The following is a 24,375-nucleotide window of genomic DNA, read 5'->3' as shown; positions in this document are numbered from 1 at the left end:
TAGGAACTAGCTCCTGATTGGCCCACAGCGGAAAGCCCTACTATTGCATATATACCGGCTAGACATGGTCCCACATCACTTCATTCCCTGAAGAAGATGGCAGAGCTAGCCGTCGAAAGCTTGGAAGCAAATCTCCAACTCACCTGGCTGAGAACCCGAGAAGAGTTATTCTACATCAAACGCCGGGAAAGCCTCAAGTCATACAAAAAAAATATGGTTTATTTAATGATGTTAACAACTGCCAAGGTTATATTAGCGTCACCGGTGTGCCAGAATTTTGTCCCGCAGGAGTTCTTTTACATGCCAGTAAATCTAATGACATGAGCCTGTCGTATTTAAGCACACTGAAATACCATCGGGATCGGGATTGAACCCGCAACCTCGAGCACAGAAGGCCAGCACTATACCAACTACACTATCCCGGCAGACCATATCTATGTTACTGGAACGTTTTGGGGTATATGGATGTAGATATTAACAATAAAAAATGGTATAGAGTCAGAAAAGACTCGAGGGTTAAACTGATTTGTCAGTGAAATATTTATTAAACACAATCATGATCATAAAACATGTCTACAGAAGGAGTCTCGTTAATACCTACAACAATTTTAATTCTCTGACTCAATTAGCAGAAATCTGTGAAAAAATCATTAGCGAAAATCAGGTGTCCCTAATGATCAATCTTCTTAATGTATCCAGCTGTTTGCTGACAACATAAAGTCCACTATAGTCCACTGTGGTCTATTCAGTTGTTGTTTTTCACGAGAAATGAGGGGTATTTTGATCGGTGTTCATTATAGATGCCTTTTGCTATAGTCCCGTCGCTCTAATTTCCGGCAGCCAATCGCATTGCAGGTCGGCTACATTTAAACGTGTGCGTCTTGTGATTCGCTGATTCATTTCTTAAGGCTCGATAAATACTTAATATAATTGCCTGCCATTTTAGCTCTTTCATTGGCGTTCGCAGAAAGCACACGAAGACGTTATTTGCCACTCAATTATTTGCTGAATTACAGTGCATTTGATTTATTATCATAGGAGCTACGACATGATAATGTTTAACGGTGTGGCAAATAGATTCCTCGTATGGTAGCTCGGCAACGTAAGAACAAAAATGGCGAACGATATACTACCTACCTAGACTTTATAGAGCCTTCACTTTCTAAGACGTAAGCAAATAGACTGAGCCACACTGGAAATAACAGCGTCGGGACTATAGTAGCCAGAGGTGGGGTGTAGTCAATATATACTGCAGGGCTGTGCCTTCTGCAACTGGTACTGATGATTTTAATTTACTTCTTTTGTGGTTTAAGGATAGACAGTATAGAAGAATGTGTTCCAACTCTTCATCATGATTATTATTTTTTTTTTATATTGGGTTATTTTACAACGCTTTATCAACATCTCAGGTTATTTAGCGTCTGAGTAAAATGAAGGTGATAATGCTGGTGAAATGAATCCGGGGTCCAGCACCGAAAGTTACCCAGCATTTGCTCGTATTGGGTTGAGGGAAAACCCCGGAAAAAACCTCAACCAGGTAACTTGCCCTGACCGGGATTCGAACCCGGGCCACCTGGTTTCGCAGCCAGACGCGCTGACCGTTACTCCACAGGTGTGGACCCATCATGATTATTACACTACAAACAAGTAGGATTATCAGAAATGTGAAATCGGTGTAGGTACAATTGAGTGACAATGTGACCTGTTCTGGCTCTTGTTAAAAATGTTTGAACATGTCTGGGCAAGTTTTTGTACATTTCCAGGTCATTTGGTTTCTTTTGTACAGATTGTAAAATTTTTCCTTTGTCAGAAGAGAGCCCTAATGATAAGCTATATAAAAAAGTAACTCAGATAGGAGTAAAGCTAATTGTCTGTAACACAGAATCTCTTACCTTTGGAATCTCTAAAGCACTGGTTCCACTCAGCATTGGTTTCCTGAACTTTTCTACGAACTCTTTAAGTCGATATGAATATGGATGTTCAATAAGACGATCCATAATAGTGACAAATCTGGAATACTGAAAGAAACGGTACATGAAAACAAACTACAATAAAATTCAACTTTAAACATCATACTTGCTTGCACTATTTCATTAAGATATACAGAGAGGCACATGAAAAACTGGCCCACCAATTTGTCACCTATTGTTGTAAAAACTGTTGCGACTAGGGTTGCCATATGCCCCGATTTGGCGGAACATGTCTTGATTTTCATATAAAAATCCTGAGTCCCGCTTCGATTCGAGGCAGGACGCAAAAAGTCCCCCCTTCAGAAAATTAACACCACTTGTATAATTTTCTCATTGCCTAGAGTCGACAGCAATTCAGAAGGCGGGTTGTCTGCTAGCGTCTGCGTCGAGAGAGAGACAGATAGAGAGAGCAAGGCAGCGTACAACATTGCCACATCGTACGTCACGAGCACGTGCAATACAAATAGCGCAAGAGAGAATTTAAATTATCAAAAGACAATAATGACCTTAGCTATTGATTACTGTAAGCATGACACCAAACAAACCCTCTTTCCTTCACTAACAATATTCTTTGCACGGTTCTCAATCCCACACCACATGCTTCTGCAGTCGTTTCTTGCATGTTGGCAATGTTGCTGCCAGCATCAAGATGGCCGGCAGCGTTCTGCTTGTTAACGTTTTTAAAATAATTATACACCTTAAGGTAAGATCACACGTCGCTACTTTTGCAGCGCTGCAGTACAAGAAACTGCGCAACTCTTGTACTGCGACGTGTGAACAATGGTGCAACCCGAAAGGTAGTGGGTGCCGAACCTGCTGCCCGCTACTTTTCCATGCTGCGCGCAACTTAAAAGTAGCGACATGTGAACAGGGTTCTCAGGGTTGCAGCCGCAGCATTTTTGATATCGGTTTTGTTGAAACTTTTGCTGCGGTTGCAACCAGTGTTACCACCCAAATGTGCCAATGATACTTTTATTGTTTGGATATATTTTAATGTTAAATGTGACGAAAATAAATTATTTGTAATAGTCATTAAATACACAACACAGGCTGAGCATAATTGCTGACGATATAATTCATTTTTTAAATTTTCCGTAGCGTAGTTCCAAACAGGAGGGTTGCCAACATTGATTACGTGAATATACTGTTGGTTATCATTTAAGTAGGCCTATATATGCGTTTTTAAAAGCTTTATAGTAAAAATAATGTCAATTTCTGAATACTAGATACGACAGAAAAGCAAATAATAGATAAGGAAGCTTTCGCATGAGTTTCTTAATAATGCGAACATAACCACAAAATGTATATTGAGAAGTCAACACTGAGATGGGAACCTGCAGCATGACTGCGGCTGCAAAAGTAGCGCCTTACGTGTGAACAGACTCGCAACCTCCAGTTGCAACTTTTGCAGCACTCGGGTTGCGCAGCATACGCGCTACTTTTGGCTTACGTGTGAACACGACACGCAACTTTTGCAGCTGCAGTATAAAAGTAGCGCTGCAAAAGTAGCGACGTGTGACCGTACCTTAAAACACTATTTTCTGCGCCTGCTTGTGTAATACTTGTCTTTTTACAGTCTCTTCTTCCATTTATTTACCTTACATACACACAGTAAATGTTAGTTTTACTTATTCAATGTATTGAAACACTCGCACGTGAACAAACGAACCGGGAAGTACTTGTTATAGATTGATTCTGATTGGTTCTACTGTACAAGCTTGTGACGTCACATACGAGAGATGCTACGGCTCATATAGAAGCTAACCACCTTCTGAAATGCTGTCTAGTCTAGTAACTATTTTCTTCTAGGTCTAAATAATTACATTAAATTTAATTAATTTTCTTAACAATGTAGGTTTGCACAATGGAAAATACGAATATTTTGGCAAGTGTAAGGTTTGTGACAATGAATTCAGTGGTAAATATATTTCTTAACATTTCAAAAGAGATGTTCATCAGAAATGCCTGGTACAGAAAATGAAAAAAGCTTGCTGAAAATGCTGAAGTCCAGTGATAAATATGTATATAAACTGTGAAAATATGTACTGTATGTTAAATAGTGGATTTGGAGCACTAATATGCTAAGTCACAAAATCAATATGAATTTAAATATCAATAAATTTTATGTTATTGTAATCAATTAATAAACATTCAAATGTAAATATTTTGTAACATGTGATGCCATCTTTTGGAATTTGTGCTTTACAATCAATAATAAATAGTTGGGGAAATCTATGAGACAGAACTACTACTAAGTTGTTAAGTTAATAATTTGGCATAACATATTATCGCCACAAGCCCTTCAGAAACGTGATGTACAAGTACAAAACAATATTTATTTGGTTGTAAGTTAGTCAGATAAATATGTTGTTGTTGTTTTCTAATGCCAGGCGTTTGACAATAAAGTCATTTGACCTCTTGCACTCCAATATTTTTCAAAGATATTATCATGACCAGCCACTGAAGCACAGATTTTGAGGTGTTCTGAATCCATTTCTTGGCTTGAGTTGCACAATGGGCAGTTAGGGGACTGATATATTCCAATTCTATGTAGATGTCTGGCCAAACAATCATGGCCTGTTGCCAATCTAAATGCAGCTACAGACGATTTTCGTGGTAAATCAGGAATTAACTGTGGATTTTGATGCAGAGAGTTCCATTTTTTCCCTTGGGATTGTGTTATCAAATTTTGTTTGTTGAAGTCTAAGTATGTAGATTTAATAAATCTTTTCACAGAGTAATACGTAGATTTAGTAACAGGTCTGTAAGTAGCAGTGTTGCCCTTCTTTGCTAAAGCATCCGCATTCTCGTTTCCCAGGATTCCACAATGGGATGGTATCTATTGGAATACAATTCTTTTATTGAGTGATATTAATTGAGAGAGCATTTTAGTTATTTCTGCTGTTTGAGATGAAGGTGTGTGTTTAGAGATTATTGATAGAATAGCTGCTTTGGAGTCTGACAATATAACTGCATTCTTAAATTTATTGATGTGGCATAGAAGATTCCTGAGACTTTCACTTATTGCAATGATTTCTCCATCAAAACTTGTTGTTCCATACCCAAGAGATCTATAAAGTGAGAAGAGACAGCACGTGACACCTGCACTGGCACCTTGTTCTCTGGAGATCAAGGATCTGTCAGTGTATAAATGAAGCCAGTTTTGTGGAGGGTAGCTAATATTAATTGTCCCTAAAGACAATTGTTTCATTATTTCAGTGTTTACTTCTGATTTCAGTATTTCTTCTGTTAAATTTAGATTATATTCTATATTTAATAGAATATTATTTATTTAATAGGCTTTAAGGAACCAACCTGGACAAATACCCAATGTCCCATCCCTACCTTCCCGTGGTGCAGCTGTTAGTAAGCGTAATTTTACAAGCTGAACTAAAGGGAGGGGCTACTCATCAATTAGCACTGGTCAGCTTGATGAGTTAATGACTGAATTTGGTATAATTTTCCTCTATCCAATACCTAATTCCCTCTTTACCCTTTCCTACTGAGTCCTCTGACTGAACTCTTACTTTCTTCGACCCCGACGGCATTAGAGCATTCGAGGCCTAGGGGTTCATTTCCCTTTCCTTCCTCCTCTTTCTACTTTTCTGTTCCTAGTGCTGACCTGCTATGGCACTAAAATCGTCCTCCAGTGGCTTAAGGAGGGAAAGCTGGTGATCAACAAGATCTCCCAGCTAGGTCCAATGGACCCGTCAACCAACAGCAGGTGTGGTCCTCCAGACATTCTGGGGGTTGTGTGTGAATGAAGTAGCCACCAAAACATTAAAATATGGTGTTCACTTAAATCGGCTACAACTTGCCATTTCCAAATCTGTGCTTCAGTGGCTGGTCATGATAATATCTTTGAAAAATATTGGAGTGCAAGAGGTCAAATGACTTTATTGTCAAACGCCTGGCATTAGAAAACAACAAGCAACAACGACATATTTAATAGAGTTAAAGGACTTGGTTTAATTTGTAAGTTTTCTTTTAAATTCTGGATATTGATTTTCTGTTTTAAGTCTTGAACCATAGATATGAAACTTTTTTGAGTTTTCAATCTACAGAGAGGACTGTTTGAATGCCAATTGTTTCCTGGTAATCTGATAAGTTTTCATATTGAATCAGTGCTTTTTCTTCTATTGTCATTTTGATGCTGTTAATATTAGTGAGGAATCTCATAGAATCTATTGGAGTTGTTTTGATTCCACCAGTAATGAGCCTGAGAGCTTGGTTTTGAACATATTCTATTTCGTTAATGAAAGGTGAAGTAATTAAAATTTCTCCGCAGTATGTCAGCACTGGCTGTATAAACATTTTGTATGTAGTGTTCAAAGTATTCCTAGAGCATCCCCATTTCTTTCCTGCTAGACGACCTCTAAAGTCTCTCACTACAATGAGAGACAGAATGGTTTTAAAATACGAGTTCAGCTGTATTCATATACTCATATCAATGAAGTGGAATGAAAACAAGATAGAACTATCAAAATCACAATGATCAACATTTATGTAGAAGGTAAAGAAGGGATTCCTTAAAATTGTTATTCAATCTAAAAAATTTTGGAGTAACAACACTAAACTTCAACTTGAGTGGAAAGATAATTTTACTGTAATACTTACTTCTCTGTCACTTACAGTCTCCACAAGTATTTTCTCAAGCTCTTGCTTTGTTATCCACATTGATCCTGAAGTTATTCTGAAACATAAGATTTGTATTATTACAATCTTACTAATAAACCGTGTATAGTTTTTATACGAGACTTATGCAGAATTGAGACAGAAAACGTTACTAATAAACCATGCATAAGCGATAGACGTATAAACAGGCTGTAACTATACAATGGGAATTGCTTTGCAGTAGTTATATACACAAAACCCCTTGTTTAAGCGTTGTATATAGCAAAAAAATGGCCGCCCCTCTAACAGCTGTTCGTATCGACTGTCATCTTATGATAATGATTGCCTAGTAACCAAAGAAGAACAAACCAAAGAGCACAGAATAATTAGAATAATATTACTGTAGCTTGTACTCTTTGACCAAAATATAGTATGGTAATCTATTAGAGCCAGTTGTACTAGATAATTTGTAGAAACAAAAGCCGCCCTAAATAAGGGTTCGATAGATCGGCCTACTAATCAATTCATAAAGAATAATAAGTAAACAAAACAATTTTGTGACACTTGGAAAGAAAAAGAAAAAACATTAAGATAAGAAAACGTAGGAAATCATTTACAATAAAAATTTTGTTGGGTACAAATGATTACTAATTATAGCTAAGGATGATTTTAACACGTGAGATCCTATGGCATCAATCGTTGCATCAGAAATTTTATATTGTTTAAGTTGATTTAAAGTTTCACGTGGGATCGTGCCACGGGCACCGAACATGAGCCCAAAAACTGTCCAATGTGTGATGTGGTATTGTGCTCCAAGATGCTGACAACAAGGCTCATATATGACTTGTTTTTCACGACACACCTCTTGTGGCTGTTGCTCATGCATCTCAAAACGGATTGTGGGATCAAGAATGACACCCTTATCCTTCTGCCGATCAATTATGATGATATCAGCCCGTCTAGTAGAGCCATCAGAAGAGACGCAACCAACCTCCTCATAAACCTCACAGGAAGCATTCTGACGGATTGAAGCTGCGATGAGAGAACGAACCGTATTATGTCTGTTGATTCGGAGCAATTCTCCATGACGGCAGAAACCCAAGATGTGAGGAAGCGTTTCTTGCTCGTCGCACCTTTTGCAATGGGTTGAGTCAAGAGTTCTACCAGGGACAGTACGTACAGGTATTGTATTACAGTTCATCTTAATGGCTTGCGTCCACTGACTGCTCGAAAGTCCCTTTTTGGTTGAGATCCACGAATTACCTTTCTTCCAGTGAGAATAGAAAACAACTCCCAAACCTTTACTTTTCAATTTGCTCCATTGATGAAAAGAATCTTCACGCAATACTTAACATGCCACACTAGAGTGCTCTACCGGATGCAATAGAGAACCTCAGATATTCTATTATCTTTCGTAACAAAGTAATGACGAAACTATGACGTAGCTGTGTAACAGTTATACTGTTATACACGACGTATGTAGTGATTATTAGTAAGGAATTTACACACGACGTAGTGTAAACGAGCTACTCATTGTATAAGTATAAGACAGTTAAACGTCTGTATATAGAGTTTTTATTAGTAAGACCGTTAATGTATAAATATTAAAACTAATTTCAATTTCTCAAAAATAAAATAAAATGAAATAACGAATAAAACTTACATTTTCTGGGTAGTATCAGGCTTCAAATGCTTCCTTATCATTTTGTCTTCAAAATCGTTTAATGAACTGAAGTGATCAGCAATATCCTGAGGAAAGAAAGTAAAAATTCATTATTATCTAAAGTGGTTTATACTATACAGTTCAACAATGACGATGACTACAATAATAATAATAATAATAATAATAATAATAATAATAATAATAATAATAATAATAATAATAATAATAATTTTTTTTGCGGCTTCTCATTAATTGATCTTCCTATTCAGTCACAAAACAAGGATATAGGTGAAGTTTAGTGAAACAGATAAAGATTAATGAATTTAAATACTATTATAGTCACAATCATGCCATGGTATGAAAGAAAAATTTCACAACCTCGAGCGGGAATCGAACCTGCGACTTCCTGTTCTCCGGTCAGGCGCTCTACCACAGAGCTATCAAGTTCGTCTCACGCCAAAGGCTTGGAATTATCCTTTCATACTGGCGACTCTGTTATAGAGTACTGTCCATAGCATCTAATCTAGTCAGCACTGCTTATGGCTTGAAAGAAACTTTACAAATGTAATCTTCAATGTAAAAGTTTCTTTCAAGCCATAAGCAGTGCTGACTAGATTAGATGCTATGGACAGTACTCTATAACAGAGTCGCCAGTATGAAAGGATAATTCCAAGCCTTTGGCGTGAGACGAACTCGATAGCTCAGTGGTAGAGCGTCTGACCGGAGAACAGGAAGTCGCAGGTTCGATTCTCGCTCGAGGTTGTGAAATTTTTCTTTCATACCATGGCATGATTGTGACTATAATAGTATTTAAATTCATTAACATGTCACATCAACGGACGTGTATACGTCACCAAACATCGTAAGATGAAGATTAGATAAAGATTCTTTTCTCTTAATGTTCAAATTGTCTGTAGTTGTTTTTTGAAAGTTAAGAGATATTGTTGTTGTACGATTCCCTGTATCTTCATGAATGCACAATCTTCAATACTTCCCATATTATAGCTATATTTAATTATACATTTTTAATAAAATTATATAATTATATATGTAATTATATAATTAAATATGTACCAAACCTATATGCACATAATATTATTCCACTTCAGAAACAACTAAGTTAACTAAAAGAACTCCAAAAGGAAATAACATTTCAATGGATATCTAGTCATTGTGGTACACCTGGAAACGAGAAAGTCGATAATATTGCAAAACAGTCAACATATTTGCAACCAACACCTCTTCAAGTGATATCTCTATCCAGTGCTTTTGCTTCAGTAAAGTCTCATTTTACAAACCTATGGATCAACAATTGGCTCTCTTCTGACAAAGGAAAAATTTTGCAGTCGATACAAAAGAAACCAAATGACCTGAAAATGTACAAAAACTTGCCCAGACATGTTCAAACATTTTTAACAAGAGCCAGAACAGAACAGGTCACATTGTCACTCAATTGTACCTACACCGATTTCACATTTCTGATAATCCCTACTTGTCTGTGGTGTAATAATCATGATGAAGATCTGGAACACATTCTTTTCTACTGTCCATCCTTAAACCACAAAAGAAGTAAATTAAAATCATCAGTACCAGATGCAGAAGACACAGCCCTGCAGTATATATTGACTACACTCCACCTCTGGCTACTAGCAACAGGCATCTATAATGAACACTGATCAAAATACCCCTCATTTTTCGTGAAAAACAACAACTGAATAGACTACAGTGGACTAAAGTGGACTTTATGTTGTCAGCAAACAGCTGGATACATTAAGAAGATTGATTGATTGATTGATTGATTGATATTATAGCTACATTGAAGCTAAGAAATTTAGGCCTAATGGCATAATTCTTGGTGACAGATGACAGTGCTTATCCTTGTCGTTCACAAATCATAACTCCAAAAATATCCTAAATACTAATGGTGAAGGTATAATGATGCTCATATTAGAACAAGAGTATCTATTGAACATACATTTGTTGTCTGGAAACGGAAATTTTCCTGTTTAAAACGCAAATTAGACTGTCGTGACATTTAGCGAATATTTGTGAAACTTGATCAACAAATCAATATTTTTTTTTTACTTGGTTATTTAACGACGCTGTATCAACTACTGAGTTATTTAGCGTCGAAGGGATTAGTAATAGTCAGATGAGGCCGAGGATTCGTCATAGATTACCTAACATTCGCCTTATGGTTGGGGAAAACCTCGGAAAAAACGCAACCAGGAAATCAGTTGAAGCAGGAATTGAACCCACGCCCGAGTGCGACTCTGGATCAGGAGACAAGCGCCTCAGTCGACTGAGCTACGCTCGTGGCTACCAATCAACAGTTGACAGATCAATAAGTTAGATTTAAATTTTAGATTTAGATTTATTTAATAGTAACATATGCATAAAAAACGCTACATGAAAATACCCCGAAAGCGCAAAGCTCGTGTTCAGGGACAGTTCCGTTTTGATAGAAAGACTTGAAAATGACATACAATTTTACATTGTTCACCAAACATACCTATTTTTTTCTGAATTAAAATTTAACATTCTGATTTGGCCTACACAGATTATACATACCGGTAATTCACAAAAATAGAAATCTCTACTGTTTCTAAAATAAAATTTAAAATTCTTGCACTAAGATCACATTCTTAAGAAGAGTAGATAGAAACATACATAAATATAAATACTTTATAGACAAAATACTTAAGAAAAAAGGTCACATAAAGATGATGATAATAATAAAGTTAGTAATAATAATACTAGTAATAACTGAGTGAAAAAAGAGACGATGCTGAGATCGGTGGATTAATATTGACTTGTTATTAGTAGTATAGTATAATTAGTACAGGTTATGTTGATATAGTAACCAAGATAAGATAGAAACAATATACTTAGGATAGAAATGAACTTGTTTTACAATACATCGTCCCTCCTCTGGCAAACTAGCAAAAGTGACAAACTAGCGAAAGTGACAAATAAGCGACCCCGTACTTAAGGTCTATATTATGCTATTTAATAGTACAATATAGACCTTAAGTACAGGGTCGCTTATTTGTCACTTTCGCTAGTTTGCCAGAGGAGGGACGACATGATACATATAAAACAGGGAAATCTGTCATATAAGTTTTTTAATTCTGGATCTGAAAATTTCATTGCTTAAAGTAGTCAATTCTGAATGAAATTTTATTATAGAATTATATAGGCGTGGACCATAATTTGTACTGTGTAGTAAAGCAGCAGATGTGAAACATTTAGGTTCAACTAAATTAGGAATTTCATTTCGTCTTGTATTATGATCATGTGGCTGAGCTACAAATTTCATTCTATTTTTATGATAGAATTTCATTAAAGAGTATTTATAAATTTGGTCAATTCTAAAAACATTCAATTCGGAATGGATCAAATTTGTTGGATAATCCAGTCGCCTTTTCAAACAAATTTTGATTATACGTTTTTGCAACATAATTAGAGGAAGAAGAGCAGTTTTTGTAATGCCTCCCCATCCAGTTATACCATATTGGATAACAGATTCAACTATAGCCAAATAAGCCAAACGTAATACATGAGTAGGCAAGTAATGGCGAAGGTTTACAACTTTGTAAATTGGATCGGTGTCGGCAGAGTTCCCGGGTAGCTCAGTTAGGAGAGCATTGGTACATTTAACCAAAGGTCCCGGGTTCGATACCCGGCCCTGGAACAATTTTTCCCTCGAAATTATTCAAATTAACTTTACAGGGAGTTATACCTCAAAAGCTTGATTTGCATAATACACGTCACTGTATGTAACAGAAAAACCACAATTTAAGTCACACAGAGTTTGTGTGCTCTCAATGTTGGTTGCTTGATGGTTGTCAGCCCACTTTGAGGTCTGTGGATATATAGAGGGAAGAACTGGATCGGTGTCGGGTAGAGTTCCCGGGTAGCTCAGTTGGGAGAGCGTTGGTACGTTTAACCAAAGGTCCCGGGTTCGATACCCGGCCCCGGAACAATTTTTCCCTCGAAATTATTCAAATTAACTTTACAGGGAGTTATACCTGAAAGCTTGATTTGCAACTCTGTAAATTGTTTTACGTATCTTGTTACATAAAAAGGTGATTTGTCTATCCCATTTCAAGTGCTGATGAACAATAATTCCCAGGTATTTCACATCTACAGATTCTTTCAGGCAAGGGCATTTACAGGTTGTAGGGAGTTTACGAAATGAGTTGTGGATTATTAATTTTAAATGAGAAAGTGATTTCAATTTATTCAATCCAGAGACTGTTAAAGAAAATGGCACCAAAGTAGTTTTAGTTATATTTAGAGATAGCAAATTTGCATCAAGCCATGTTGTGATGTTCAAGAAACACGATGAAGATTTAACAAACGATAGTAACCAAGTGGATATCTCAATGAATCGGGCTTAAGTCAGACTTGTAACACTTGGTGAAAAAAGTGTTATTATGATCTTGGCTTTTTATATAAATCGTGAATGCAAAGTATGTTACAACAGTTTCACATTCCAGTGCTTCTTGCTTTGTATGTCATTAACTCACATAATAAAGCTGAAACAGATGAGATCTTCCTGTATAAAACAAGAAGTGGTGTGGTCGCCCACTCTCATCAAACTCTGCAGCCTTCCTTGCTGGAAAAACTTCATCTGGAGGTTTCATTAGAGGACGAGCCCTTGGTTCAAATAGTCCTGATGGGAATAAGTACTCAATGGCTTTCTGAAACAGTAAAAATCAGTAGGAATTAATTACAGCATTGCAGCATAATATAAGGAACTTTCTTTCACATTTCTATCAATATAATGTTTAGAAGACTGAAGCATTAAGAATAATACTGAATAATGTATCTTTTTCAGTTATACCGTATTTACCCGCATAATATACGCACTTTTTTTTTTTTTTTTCGATTTTTATAACAAAAAACTAGGGTGCGACCTTCATGCGAGATAAACATTTCAGTGGGGGGAAAAAAAACAGGTATTAAAGATGTGCCAGCTTGAATGCTGAAATAATCGATGAATATGTAATGATAAATTAGCCGTGACTAATTTATATATCCATTGCATCACACTTAAGATGATCGATAGTTAGCAGCAGTTGTATAAACAGATGATAACTTGTAACAATGAATACAGCGACAATAAGACAAGTTAATTTATTGTTATTAATAACACTAGCCTTATCTCATTCACTGTCATTAATTGGATAGTACCTATATTTTACGTGTGTAAAAAAAAAAAAACAATCACGATTGAAGTGGTACCATGCATTGTTGTTTAAAGACTTGAATTTAAACATAAGCAGTGCATCCAGTCTTACAACTTTCGATATCATTAAAACGACCTTAATTTAAAATGAGAAATGTTTATTATACAGGGATTTTTTTTTTTAAATTTTAACGTGAAAAACTGGGGTGCATCCATTACGCGGGTAAATACGGTATTACTTTTAACACTCGCAAAGAGCCATCACTTTCGTACCAACATTGTGATACAACCAATAATCTATCACAAATGTTTAGTTCTTTTCCGAAAAAAGAAAATGGATGTAATTCTATGTGAGGTACCCTTAAAACATGGTCATAAATAGTTTACTCTACACTTACTTACTTACTGGATTTTAAGGAACCCGGAGGTTCATTTACTCTACACTATCCTTTAAAAAAAAAAAAAAAAAAAAAAAAAAAGAAGACTCGTGCTTTTTTCAAACAATATCATGGAAACCCCATTTTAAATTTTAACAGAAAAATCTCCTGTACTTTCCCACCTTGCAGACTTACTAAAGGCTTTACCAATAACCAAAAATGCATTTAAAAATAGGCTTAAGGACCTTACTAATAGACGGTAATTATACACAGTAGTTAAAGGGTGTAAATGATATGTTGTTATTGAAGTGTTGTATCAGTGAAGAATTATGTTGTGTCAGTGAAGTGTGTTGTATCAGTGAAGAAGTATGTCGTGTCAGTGAAGTGTGCTGTGTAAGTGAAACGTGTTCCTGTCAGTGAAGCTTTATAGTTTATAGTGGCAGTGCAAAGAATTTGAACAGTGAAATGTTTTTGAAATGGTAGTGAAATCAGGATAGAATCAGTGAAATGTGTCGTAGTTCCAGTGCAGTGAGTGAGTTGACAGCGAAATGAGTGTAATTTGAAAGGTACTTGTGCAGATATGAACATATACTCGTGGGTTTTAGTTCGATCTTAGTTTTAAGATACAAATTAGAATATTTCAAATATTATTTTAAGTGATCGTTTCAATTAATTTAGTATATTACCTGTTGTTGTTGTTATTATTATTATTATTATTATTATTATTATTATTATTATTATTATTAGTATTAATTATTAGTATTATTATTAATTGTATTTTTAATTAATAAGTTATTATTGTCATTATTGAGTGTAATTAGTTACCACTGCCACCAGGTATATACCCATTGCAGTGTGAATAAATACATACATACATACCTGAAACCGTCCACAAAGGAACAAAATGTTAGGCATCTTATCTGAAAAGAAATGTAATGTCTTCTCTTTCACCCTGTATACGATTTATCAGGATTGTCGGTACTCACATCCACATCATCCTGAGTGAAGGTTTCTGGATCTTCACCCATCATGTTTGCCAGATGTCTTTTCCCGATATTATACTGAATCAACTGCTCTTTCATGAATTCATCTGTAAGAGATACAAATTACAAAAGATGTGAATAATTGATATGGTAATGACAACATTAAAAAATGTCTGCAATAAAGACTTTAACCTCTATGACAACCATTCACAAAATAACTTGACTGCAGTTTGAGAATATAAAATCGACTTGAATCTCCTTGCTCTTCAATGGGTGCAACAAAACAATTAACAATGAAAGGTCAAAGCACAATAGACAATTCATGATACTTTTCTTTTGAACATCCTGTGCCTTGGCATCGTGATCTAATGCAACCTGCCTAAAATTCATGTTAAGGAATGCACGCTGGTTCGAGTCCTCATGGGGGAAGAAATTTTCTCATGAAATTTCGGCCACTGTATGGGACCAGTGCCCAACCAGCATCGTGATGCACTTGGGAAACTGCGATAGGTAATGAAATCCAGTTACAAAAGCCAGCTGGGAAGATCGTGCTAACCACACAATACCTCCATTCTGATTGGATGATCGTACACCTCTGCTTCAGTATGTGGATGTGAGATCAGCAGCCAGCTGGTCGGTCTGGGCCCTTGCAGGGCTGTAGCACCATGGATGATGATGATGATTATTATTATTATTAATTATTATTAGTATTATTATTATATTAATTATCATAGAAAGTGAGCCATAGCGAAGAGAGAAGTTAGGAAGAAACACAGACAGACTTCGGATGAATTTCTTGCTTTTTAGAAAATGATATTACTCGTCCACGGCTACAAACTTTAAATATTCTTAAAAAATTAAATTACTGAAGTCAAAGATAATCTCACAATAAATATCATCTCCTAATAAAACTGGTTACAATATTTAATGACAATTATGAAATCCCTTTTTCTGATAATACAGTAAAGGAACATATTTCTTTTGATGAATTGAAACACACTTTAGGTAAATTGAATAACTACAAAACTCCAGGAGAAGATTCAATAAATTTAGAATTATTCAAGTATGCCAGTCTGAAGTTTTAATAAGATTTTTGAGATTCTTAAATCTGCTTTGGAATGGACAAGACATCCCAGAAAACTCGACTAAATCAGTGATAATTCCCATTCACACAAGAAGGAGATCCAAAACTAAAAGAAAATTGTAGAGGAATAGAATAAGTCTTTTGAACTCTGGATACAAGATATATAGGCCTACAAATATTCTCAAGAACAAAATAATATTCTCAAATCGATGTTTGATGACATCACATTAATTCGATTATTCGATTGTTTTCATTTTGTCTTGTTACTTTGAGATTAGTTCTGGTGATAGAAGAAGCATGTAATTCTATCACAGTCTACTATATACAGTCACGAAGCTTGAGTTTTGAGGGTGCTAGAAACAATAGACTGTGCCGGTACTATTTTGCATTGCCTGTTGTTGTTGTTGTTTTCTAATGCCAGGCGTTTGACGATAAAGTCATTTGACCTCTTGCACTCCAATATTTTTCAAAGATATTATCATGACCAGCCAATGAAGCACAGATTTTGAGGTGTTCCGAATCCATCTCTTGGTTTGAGTTGCACAATGGACAGTTAGGGGACTGATATATCCCAATTCTATGCAGGTGTTTGGCCAAACAATCATGGCCTGTTGCCAATCTAAATGCAGCTACAGACGATTTTCGTGGTAAATCGGGAATTAACTGTGGATTTTGATGCAGAGAGTTCCATTTTTTCCTTTGGGATTGAGTCATCAAATTTTGTTTGTTGACATCTAAGTATGTAGATTTAATAAATCTTTTCACAGAGTAATACGTAGATTTAGTAACAGGTCTGTAAGTAGCAGTGCTGCCCTTCTTTGCTAAAGCATCCGCATTCTCGTTTCCCAGGATTCCACAATGGGATGGTATCCATTGGAATACAATTCTTTTATTGAGTGATATTAATTGAGAGAGCATTTTAGTTATTTCTGCTGTTTGAGATGAAGGTGTGTGTTTAGAGACGATTGATAGAATAGCTGCTTTGGAGTCTGACAATATAACTGCATTCCTAAATTTATGCATTGCCTGTAATGAGCCGATATTAGCGATCCTAGTGGTAAGCAACTACCTAATGTTTACATATTTACTACGTATTGAGCTTCGTGACTGTATATACTAGACTGTGGTTCTATGTCTCAATACGGTGGTTTGTGTGGAGGTTGCATTTAGGATGTCGGATATTTAGCAGAGTCGATGTTCAAGAGCACATATCCAGATCATCATGAACATATGCATTGTTTTTTCATGAAAGTGGGAGAACTATATCTGCATCTTCATTAATGTGAGGTAAGTGATCGTAGTTTGCTATTTACTTTATTGTTTCGTCATGAACATAGGTTAGGTTAGACTATATTGGCCAGGAATGTTAAATTGATCATTATTATAAATTAAAATTATCTATATTTGAAGTGTTTTCTTTTTGCGAATTTTTCAGATTTTTTGAAGTTAACTTATTTCAAATTTGAATGTTTTCCGCTCATTTTTTTTTTTTTTTTTTTTTCATTTTTGGGGCAAAAATCGAGGGTTTTTGAAATTTATTTTTCTCGAAAAGACAGAACCAGTACATATAGATATTTACCAAACAGAATATCACAAACAACAAATAACCTATCCAATATATATATCATATAACAGTGTACCCAAGATGAAATACAACTGAACTCACCATGCGCTTTTGCTCTCTCCAGATAGGCTCGCATCGCTTTGCTGACTTTTTTCTTGGGTGTAGTGTCATCCTCCAAGATAATTTTCGCTGTGCAATATGAAACTGCACTTCTATAGTTAAGTTCATGACCCTGCAAAATAAAATTGATTTAGAATTATTTTTTTAATGTGGAACTCATTATCGATGACTGCAAACTTACAAAGCTACAGTATAATGATTTTGATACAGAATAATTATTTTGAGATATTCTGATAAAACACTGGGGTTTTCCACAGAACACCATTTTGAACGTGAAGAATTCATATAGGACGTCAGTTGACTTGAAAACATATTAAAAAATAAAGCTAAAAGTTGGAAAGAATTTATCGGTATAGGTAAGCCTAAAAGTGATTAACACGTGAAATCAAAAGGCACAAGATTTCAAAATGAACGCGAATACCGAAAAATATATATTTTTTACACTGTAACAATTATGAGTGAAGCTAACCTAATCTAAGCAAACGAAAATACCGGGGAGGGGGGGGGATTTATAGGCCCTATTTCTTTACTACAGCATTACCATATTAAGGTATAAATATATTTACATTCTTGGGTCCTAGACGAATCATAGATATCGCAAAGAAAAAAAAAAGTGTCGACGCAAATTTCACATCGAAAATGAGAGTCGAAAGTTGCTCTGAAAGTGGAGAGATGCGGACAGGAGGGATGATTCCGTCGAGGTGGAAGAGGTAGGTGGCAGTGAGAGGCAGCACATCTCATTTCCGTGTGTTTCCTTACTGATCATACAGAAAAAGCGAATTTTCTTAAGGTCGAATCAGTAACAGGTCCGATTAGGTTAGTTTAGGTTAGGTTATTTTGGGCTTCTTTTGTGCCTTGTATGTACTCACAATTGTCTAAGAATGTACCCTTTCTTCCAAGACATTCCGAAAGCCTGAACTAACCCAAAAACTACAAATAATGCCCATGGCTTGTCAGTATATCTTTTCATTAATAGTCTTCCTCGTATGTAATCGTGAAAACTTTGTAACTAATTCAACAGTTCATAGCATAAATACACGTCATAAAAATGACTTTCATACTCCATCGGCAAGTCTATCGTGCTATCAAAAAGGAGTGCGTTATATGGCAGTAAAAATTTTTAATAGCCTCCCTATCGATATAAAAAATGAAACTCAAAACATAAAATTATTTAGGGCCAAATTAAAGAAGTACCTAATTTCTCACGCCTTCTATTCTGTAGGTGAATTCATGACATTCAATAACACTTCATGAAATTGATACTAAAACTATGTGTTGTACTAGTAGACTATATTGTAAATCTCGTCTGTATATATTTCATCTAGACTGTGACTATAAATTAAGATTTTATAATAGTATTAAGTTTTTTGACTTGTTCCATATTCTAGCTGTAAGCATGTATGAATACCATGGAATGTTAATAAATACAATACAATACAATACAATACAACCCAACCTGACACTGATTTTAGGCTTTTGTTATGCTTTGCATATACTCATAATTGTCTTAGAATGTGCCTTTTCTTCCAAGGCATACCAAAAGCCTAAACTAGCCAACTTACAGGCATGTTATATAAGTGCCGATAAACTTCTAGGGCCGTATTCATAGGCATTTTTTAGTGCAGGCTTTCGGTGGATTATCAGCGTTTTTCATATCCATAAACCAGTGTTAGCGATAGGTTATGATTTGAATTCTGTACTAGTAACCAGTGGATAGCCGGGGCTAGCTTAGTACGCTCGTAGCGCGTGCTGTGAAATGTCTATGAATAGCACCCAGCGAATAGGGATTATAAAGAATGGACACTGAGTGAATTTTCCTGTCTTTTGTTTCTCTGTGCGCCAGCGTTTAGTTCTATTTTCAAGCGCTAGAGGTTAGTGTAATCGAGCATAGGCTAAGATAATAATTGAGAATAGAGTTGAGACACAGGATTCAAACATCGCCTACCTTATTGCATAATCCAGTAACGCTTGGCTTCAAATAAATTCAAGTTAACAGCTTTTCCTTATTTCTCAGTGACGAACTAGTTGTAATAATATTTTTTTTTTTATTTCAGATATAATAAATTATATTATAAAATAATATAATACATTATAAAATTATGTATCAAATTCGTTTAATATTTGTATATAATATATGCATACGGTTTTACTTCTCATAAGAGTTTTGTTTTTCCATTTTCAGCGCTATCAAATCATTACACATTTTAATTGTTGTTGGGGTCAACGTCTCAACTCTCATTATAAAGGAACTCTAGAGTCTAGACATTACATCTAATGACGGATTTATTATTTTATGGATCCAATTTATTTTATTTGAGTACATAATGTACCTAGATGTATTAATTATGTGTGTTATATTTCCGCTGTGTCGACTGCCAGCTAGTGTGATGTCAGCGCCAACTCTAGGGAGAAAGCAGAATCTCACGCTCTAGCTGGCTTGAAGGTCATTGAAATCAGTCCGGCTACATCAAAGGTACCGACGCGAAGTGTCCATTCTTTATAATCCCTATTCGCTGTAGCACCCCTATAGCCTAACTTAATCTGAAACTGATTCGATTTACGAAAACTCGCTTTGGTCGAATAAGTGACAGGTTAGGTTGGGATAGTTCAGGCTTTTGCTATGCCTTGCATACACTCACAATTGTCTAAGACTGTGGCCTTTCTTCCAAAGCATACCAAAGGCATAAACTAACCACATCTAACCTGTCACTGATTCGACTTACGAAAACTCGCCTTTTCTCTGCGAATCAGTAAGAAAACGTACGGAAATGAGATGCATGTGCTTTCCCTCCATGCCACATAACCCTTCCACCTCGCTCGAGCAAGCCCGCCGGCCACCACTTTTACAGCAACTTTCGACCCTTATTTTCGGTGTGAAATTGGCGTCGGCACTAATTTTTTTTTTTTTTTTTTGTGTAGGATACGTATGACTCAACTAGCTCAAGGGTGTAAATACATTGCACTTTAACGTGGTATAACGCTGTTAATTCCATTGGGTAAAAAAGCTTTAAGGTTAGAAAACAGTATTCCAATCCTAATCCTACTCTTTACACCAAATTCAATTGAGGGAAGACGATTTCCTAGCTGATGCTTAGTATATAATTACCTGAGTGTTCATTAAACGATATTACATCTTTAATTGTGCGATCCAAAACACCAAACACTGTGCTTATATAGTGAAAATCAAGTAGCTTATATATCCAAGTAACAGTGGAGTTGCATTTCCACACTTATCAGAACTTAAAACAAGGCTACAGAAAGAACACATACATGTAGATAATAGAACTTACTGAATGTCTAAATATTGGCCATGTGCCAGTATTTATAGGAGCACAACTACGAATACTTATTGGCAAATATTTTCGTAATATTATAACACACTTCGCCATTTTCAAACACGTGCAATGCTGACTTCTGAATGTCTTTTGTTTTATGGGGTTTTATGATAGCCAACATAACAATCCTTGATAAAATTATTGCATTATAAATTGAATTATGTCCTTATTAACGAAATAATTATTTTAAATTTCATATTTCTTTAAATTTATTGTATAGGATTAATCAAGTGAAAAATTAATGTTTAAAGTTTTACATTGGTTTAAATTCTAAATACACATAACCTTGTTTCATGCTGCTTGCTTGGACATGTGGAGAAGTGTCACACGTCAGAGATGTGTGCAGATGATAATTGAGAATAAACATGTCTATGTCTGCATAACACTGAGCATTCGACGATTTTAGAACTTCTAGCGTCACTGTGAATATCTATGCACAACTCTACATCTACATCACATCGTTTGTAACATTAGTAACTACACCCGTGCCAGGACTCTTTATACATATCGGGCTGATCTGATAGTTGCTGATAGTGTGTGTTCAACATTCGTGACGTTACACAAATGCCTACATATTAATGTGGTGTTGTATGTTAATATATCCTAAGACAAAGTGTTGCAAGAAAGAAAAATACGAATACATGATTGTGTTAAAGACAAAAGTGAATTAACATTTACAGTTCTAATAAAAGAAACATAGCATATTATTTTAAGGTCAAAGGCTTCGAATACAGATGAAAATGGTTAAAATTGTGTTCTTACACCCTGATTTAGGTATAGGCGGAGCCGAAAGGCTGGTAGTTGACGCAGCTTTAGCATTAAAAGTAAAAGGTCATAATGTTCAATTCGTTACTTCACATCACGATCCGAATCATTGTTTCATAGAGACTAAAGATGGAACTTTACCAGTGACTGTTGTTGGAGATTGGCTTCCAAGACATTTATTTGGACTGTTTTATGCACTTTGTGCCTACATTCGCATGATATATGCTGCATTGTATGTTGTTTTCTTCAGTGGCCATAAACCAGACATTGTTTTCTGCGACCAAATTTCTGTGTGTATACCATTTCTACTTATGAGTAGTTCCAAAATACTATTCTATTGTCACTTCCCTGACCAACTTCTCAGTCAGCCAGGTAGTACTCTGAAGTCTTTGTATCGTGCTCCTTTAAACTGGCTGGAAGAAATCACAACTGGTATGGCCCACAAAGTGTTAGTCAACAGTAAATTCACTGCCAGTGTATTCAGAAACACGTTCAAAAGTCTGAAGATTGTGCCAGATGTTCTCCATCCCACCATGAACACCGATTTCTTTGATAATACAGAACCCTATCAAATCAATGAAGTTCTTCTAATGGAATTACCAACTGATAGCTTTCTCTTTCTTTCTATAAATCGTTATGAAAGAAAAAAGAATTTGAAGTTGGCATTGGATGCTTTGAGTGAACTCAAAAGGAAATTATCTGATAAAGAATGGTCTCGTGTTCATTTAGTAATGGCAGGTGGATATGATGTAAGAGTGAATGAAAATGTTGAGCATTATGCGGAATTAGTCAGTCATGCTAACAGACTAGGGCTGACTGATAAAGTTACATTTTTGAAATCTCCCTCTGACATTGAAAAGATTTCTCTGTTATATCACTGTCATTGCCTTGTTTATACACCTCCAAATGAACATTTTGGTATCGTTCCTCTTGAAGCAATGCATGCCAGTAAGCCAGTGATAGCCGCTAACAGTGGTGGACCAACGGAAACTGTTGTAGATGGTGTTACAGGGTTTTTGTGTGATTTAATCCCTGAACACTTTGCTGATGCAATGATGAAATGTGTTCAAGATGAGGAAATGCGACTCAAATTTGGTGAAGCTGGAAAGGAAAGAATGAAGGCATTATTTTCTTTCACAGCTTTTTCAAATCAGCTTGAAAACATTGTTCAGGCTCTATGTGAAAACAAGAGCAAAGATAATTAAACTGAAGTACTGTACTCAATATTTTCCAAATATAAAATTTGGGTTAAAGTGCAGAATGCGAAGTGTTACTAATATGCTATTTTTGCTCTAAAGTACCCGTGGAAACGAGCCATTTGTGCGCGCATTTGTTATATAAAATAATCAGCGAATAAAGAATATTTTCCAAGGACCGAAGCATTATACTTTCTCTTGCACAGGAAAAACAAAACCGTGAATGAAAGAAGAGTATTTTCCCTGTGTATATCACCTCAGATTCTGCACTTTACCAGGATTTGTTGTTTGCATTCCAATATTGTAAGAATAAATAAAACTTTTGAATCATTAAGCAATCTATTACTGTTTCTTTATTAGTAAGTATACCAGGTAACAAGCAACCTCTGGATATCCCACTGGATTTTCTTGGCTGTGAATTTGGATTGCATGCCCGTCATACTATCCTGCTCGTTTTGGAAGTGAGACGATAAAAATCTTCCAATCGAAACCTAAGTAGAATTAAGGGTCCTAAAAGATTCACAAGAAATTTGGAAATTTCCATTTCTGGCAATGAAATAATTCTATGATCTTGATACGATAATTAACCAGGGTTCTGTTTCATAAAGCTGAAAAGTCCTACAATCATAACAATTCTACAGATATGTCAGAGTATTGCAGCATTTGTTTTGTGACAATGTTTACTTGCATTAACAAATACTACAATTTGTGAATTGTCAACAGTGTTTCATAAATATGACAATGACAAAGTACGGTATGTGTAAACATGTAAGATCGATAAATTATTTCTTCTCGTTCATTTCATATTTTTATAAATGTAATCGATATGAGATGAGGTGATCGTATTATATATAATGCATGTCATTATTTAATTTGTTAAAATTAGTAACCACCGTTAGAAAAATCAATTATGGACAGCGAGAAAACTGCACTTCTAAATTTGATTAAAGAAAGCAACGACATTGTCAACAAAATGTAGCCTCATTTTGAAAAGCTGCATTCATTTCTTTTTATCAAGGACCCATTGATAATTCCAACAATTCTCGGCAATTTCACTGCTCTCATGAAGAGCTGTGGATTGGCATGCACATATATTGGCCAGCAAACCTCTTTCCCAAGTAATAGTATATACAAACACTTTCCTTACTTACAAATGGCTTTTACAGAACCCGCAGGTTCATTGCCACCCTCACATAAGCCTGCCATCGGTCCCTATTCTGTGCAAGATTAATCCAGTCTCTATCATCATATCCCACCTCCTTTAAATCCATTTTAATATTATTCTCCCATCTACGTCTCGACCTCCCCAAAGGTCTTTTTCCCTCCAGTCTCCCAACTAACACTCTATATGCATTTCTGGATTCGCCCATATGTGCTACATGCCCTGCCAATCTCAAACGTCTGGATTTAATGTTCCTAATTATGTTAGGTGAATACAACGTGTGCATTTCTGCGTTGTGTAATTTTCTCCATTCTCCTATAAAAATGTTTCTAAAATCAGTGGTGGACA

General features: G+C 35.7%; 2 protein-coding genes across 4 annotated transcripts in view; one reads left to right on the top strand and one right to left on the bottom strand.

The window, feature by feature from the left end:
- Positions 1-21,006, bottom strand: part of mRpS9 (mitochondrial ribosomal protein S9) — a 112,349-nt gene extending 91,343 nt beyond the window's left edge. For 2 of the 3 annotated variants that reach the window (XM_069820121.1, XM_069820120.1), the window contains exons 1-7: positions 20,860-21,006; positions 17,552-17,681; positions 14,805-14,908; positions 12,780-12,953; positions 8,248-8,333; positions 6,588-6,663; positions 1,893-2,018 (exon numbers count right to left, since the gene is read on the bottom strand). In XM_069820121.1, coding sequence (XP_069676222.1) covers positions 1,893-2,018; positions 6,588-6,663; positions 8,248-8,333; positions 12,780-12,953; positions 14,805-14,908; positions 17,552-17,681; positions 20,860-20,958 — 795 coding nt within the window. In that variant the 5' untranslated portion in view covers positions 20,959-21,006. Of the gene's footprint in view, positions 1-1,892; positions 2,019-6,587; positions 6,664-8,247; positions 8,334-12,779; positions 12,954-14,804; positions 14,909-17,551; positions 17,682-20,675; positions 20,703-20,859 lie in introns of those variants that run through there. The other variant, XM_069820122.1, reaches the window with a different exon arrangement.
- A 98-nt stretch (positions 21,007-21,104) lies between these two features.
- Positions 21,105-23,222, top strand: Alg2 (alpha-1,3/1,6-mannosyltransferase Alg2). The gene has a single exon (XM_069820119.1). The coding sequence runs from the start codon at positions 21,639-21,641 to the stop codon at positions 22,872-22,874; it is 1,236 nt and encodes a 411-aa protein (XP_069676220.1). The 5' UTR covers positions 21,105-21,638; the 3' UTR covers positions 22,875-23,222.
- Positions 23,223-24,375: the final 1,153 nt, after the last annotated feature.

The sequence above is a fragment of the Periplaneta americana genome, chromosome 3, assembly GCF_040183065.1.
Source record: "Periplaneta americana isolate PAMFEO1 chromosome 3, P.americana_PAMFEO1_priV1, whole genome shotgun sequence".
Lineage (NCBI taxonomy): Eukaryota > Metazoa > Arthropoda > Insecta > Blattodea > Blattidae > Periplaneta > Periplaneta americana.
This window is presented reverse-complemented; position numbering and strand designations above follow the sequence as displayed.

Excerpts from the sequence above, each read along its gene's own strand:
- Alg2 (XM_069820119.1), top strand. The coding sequence starts at position 21,639 with ATGAAAATGGTTAAAATTGTGTTCTTACACCCTGATTTAGGTATAGGC.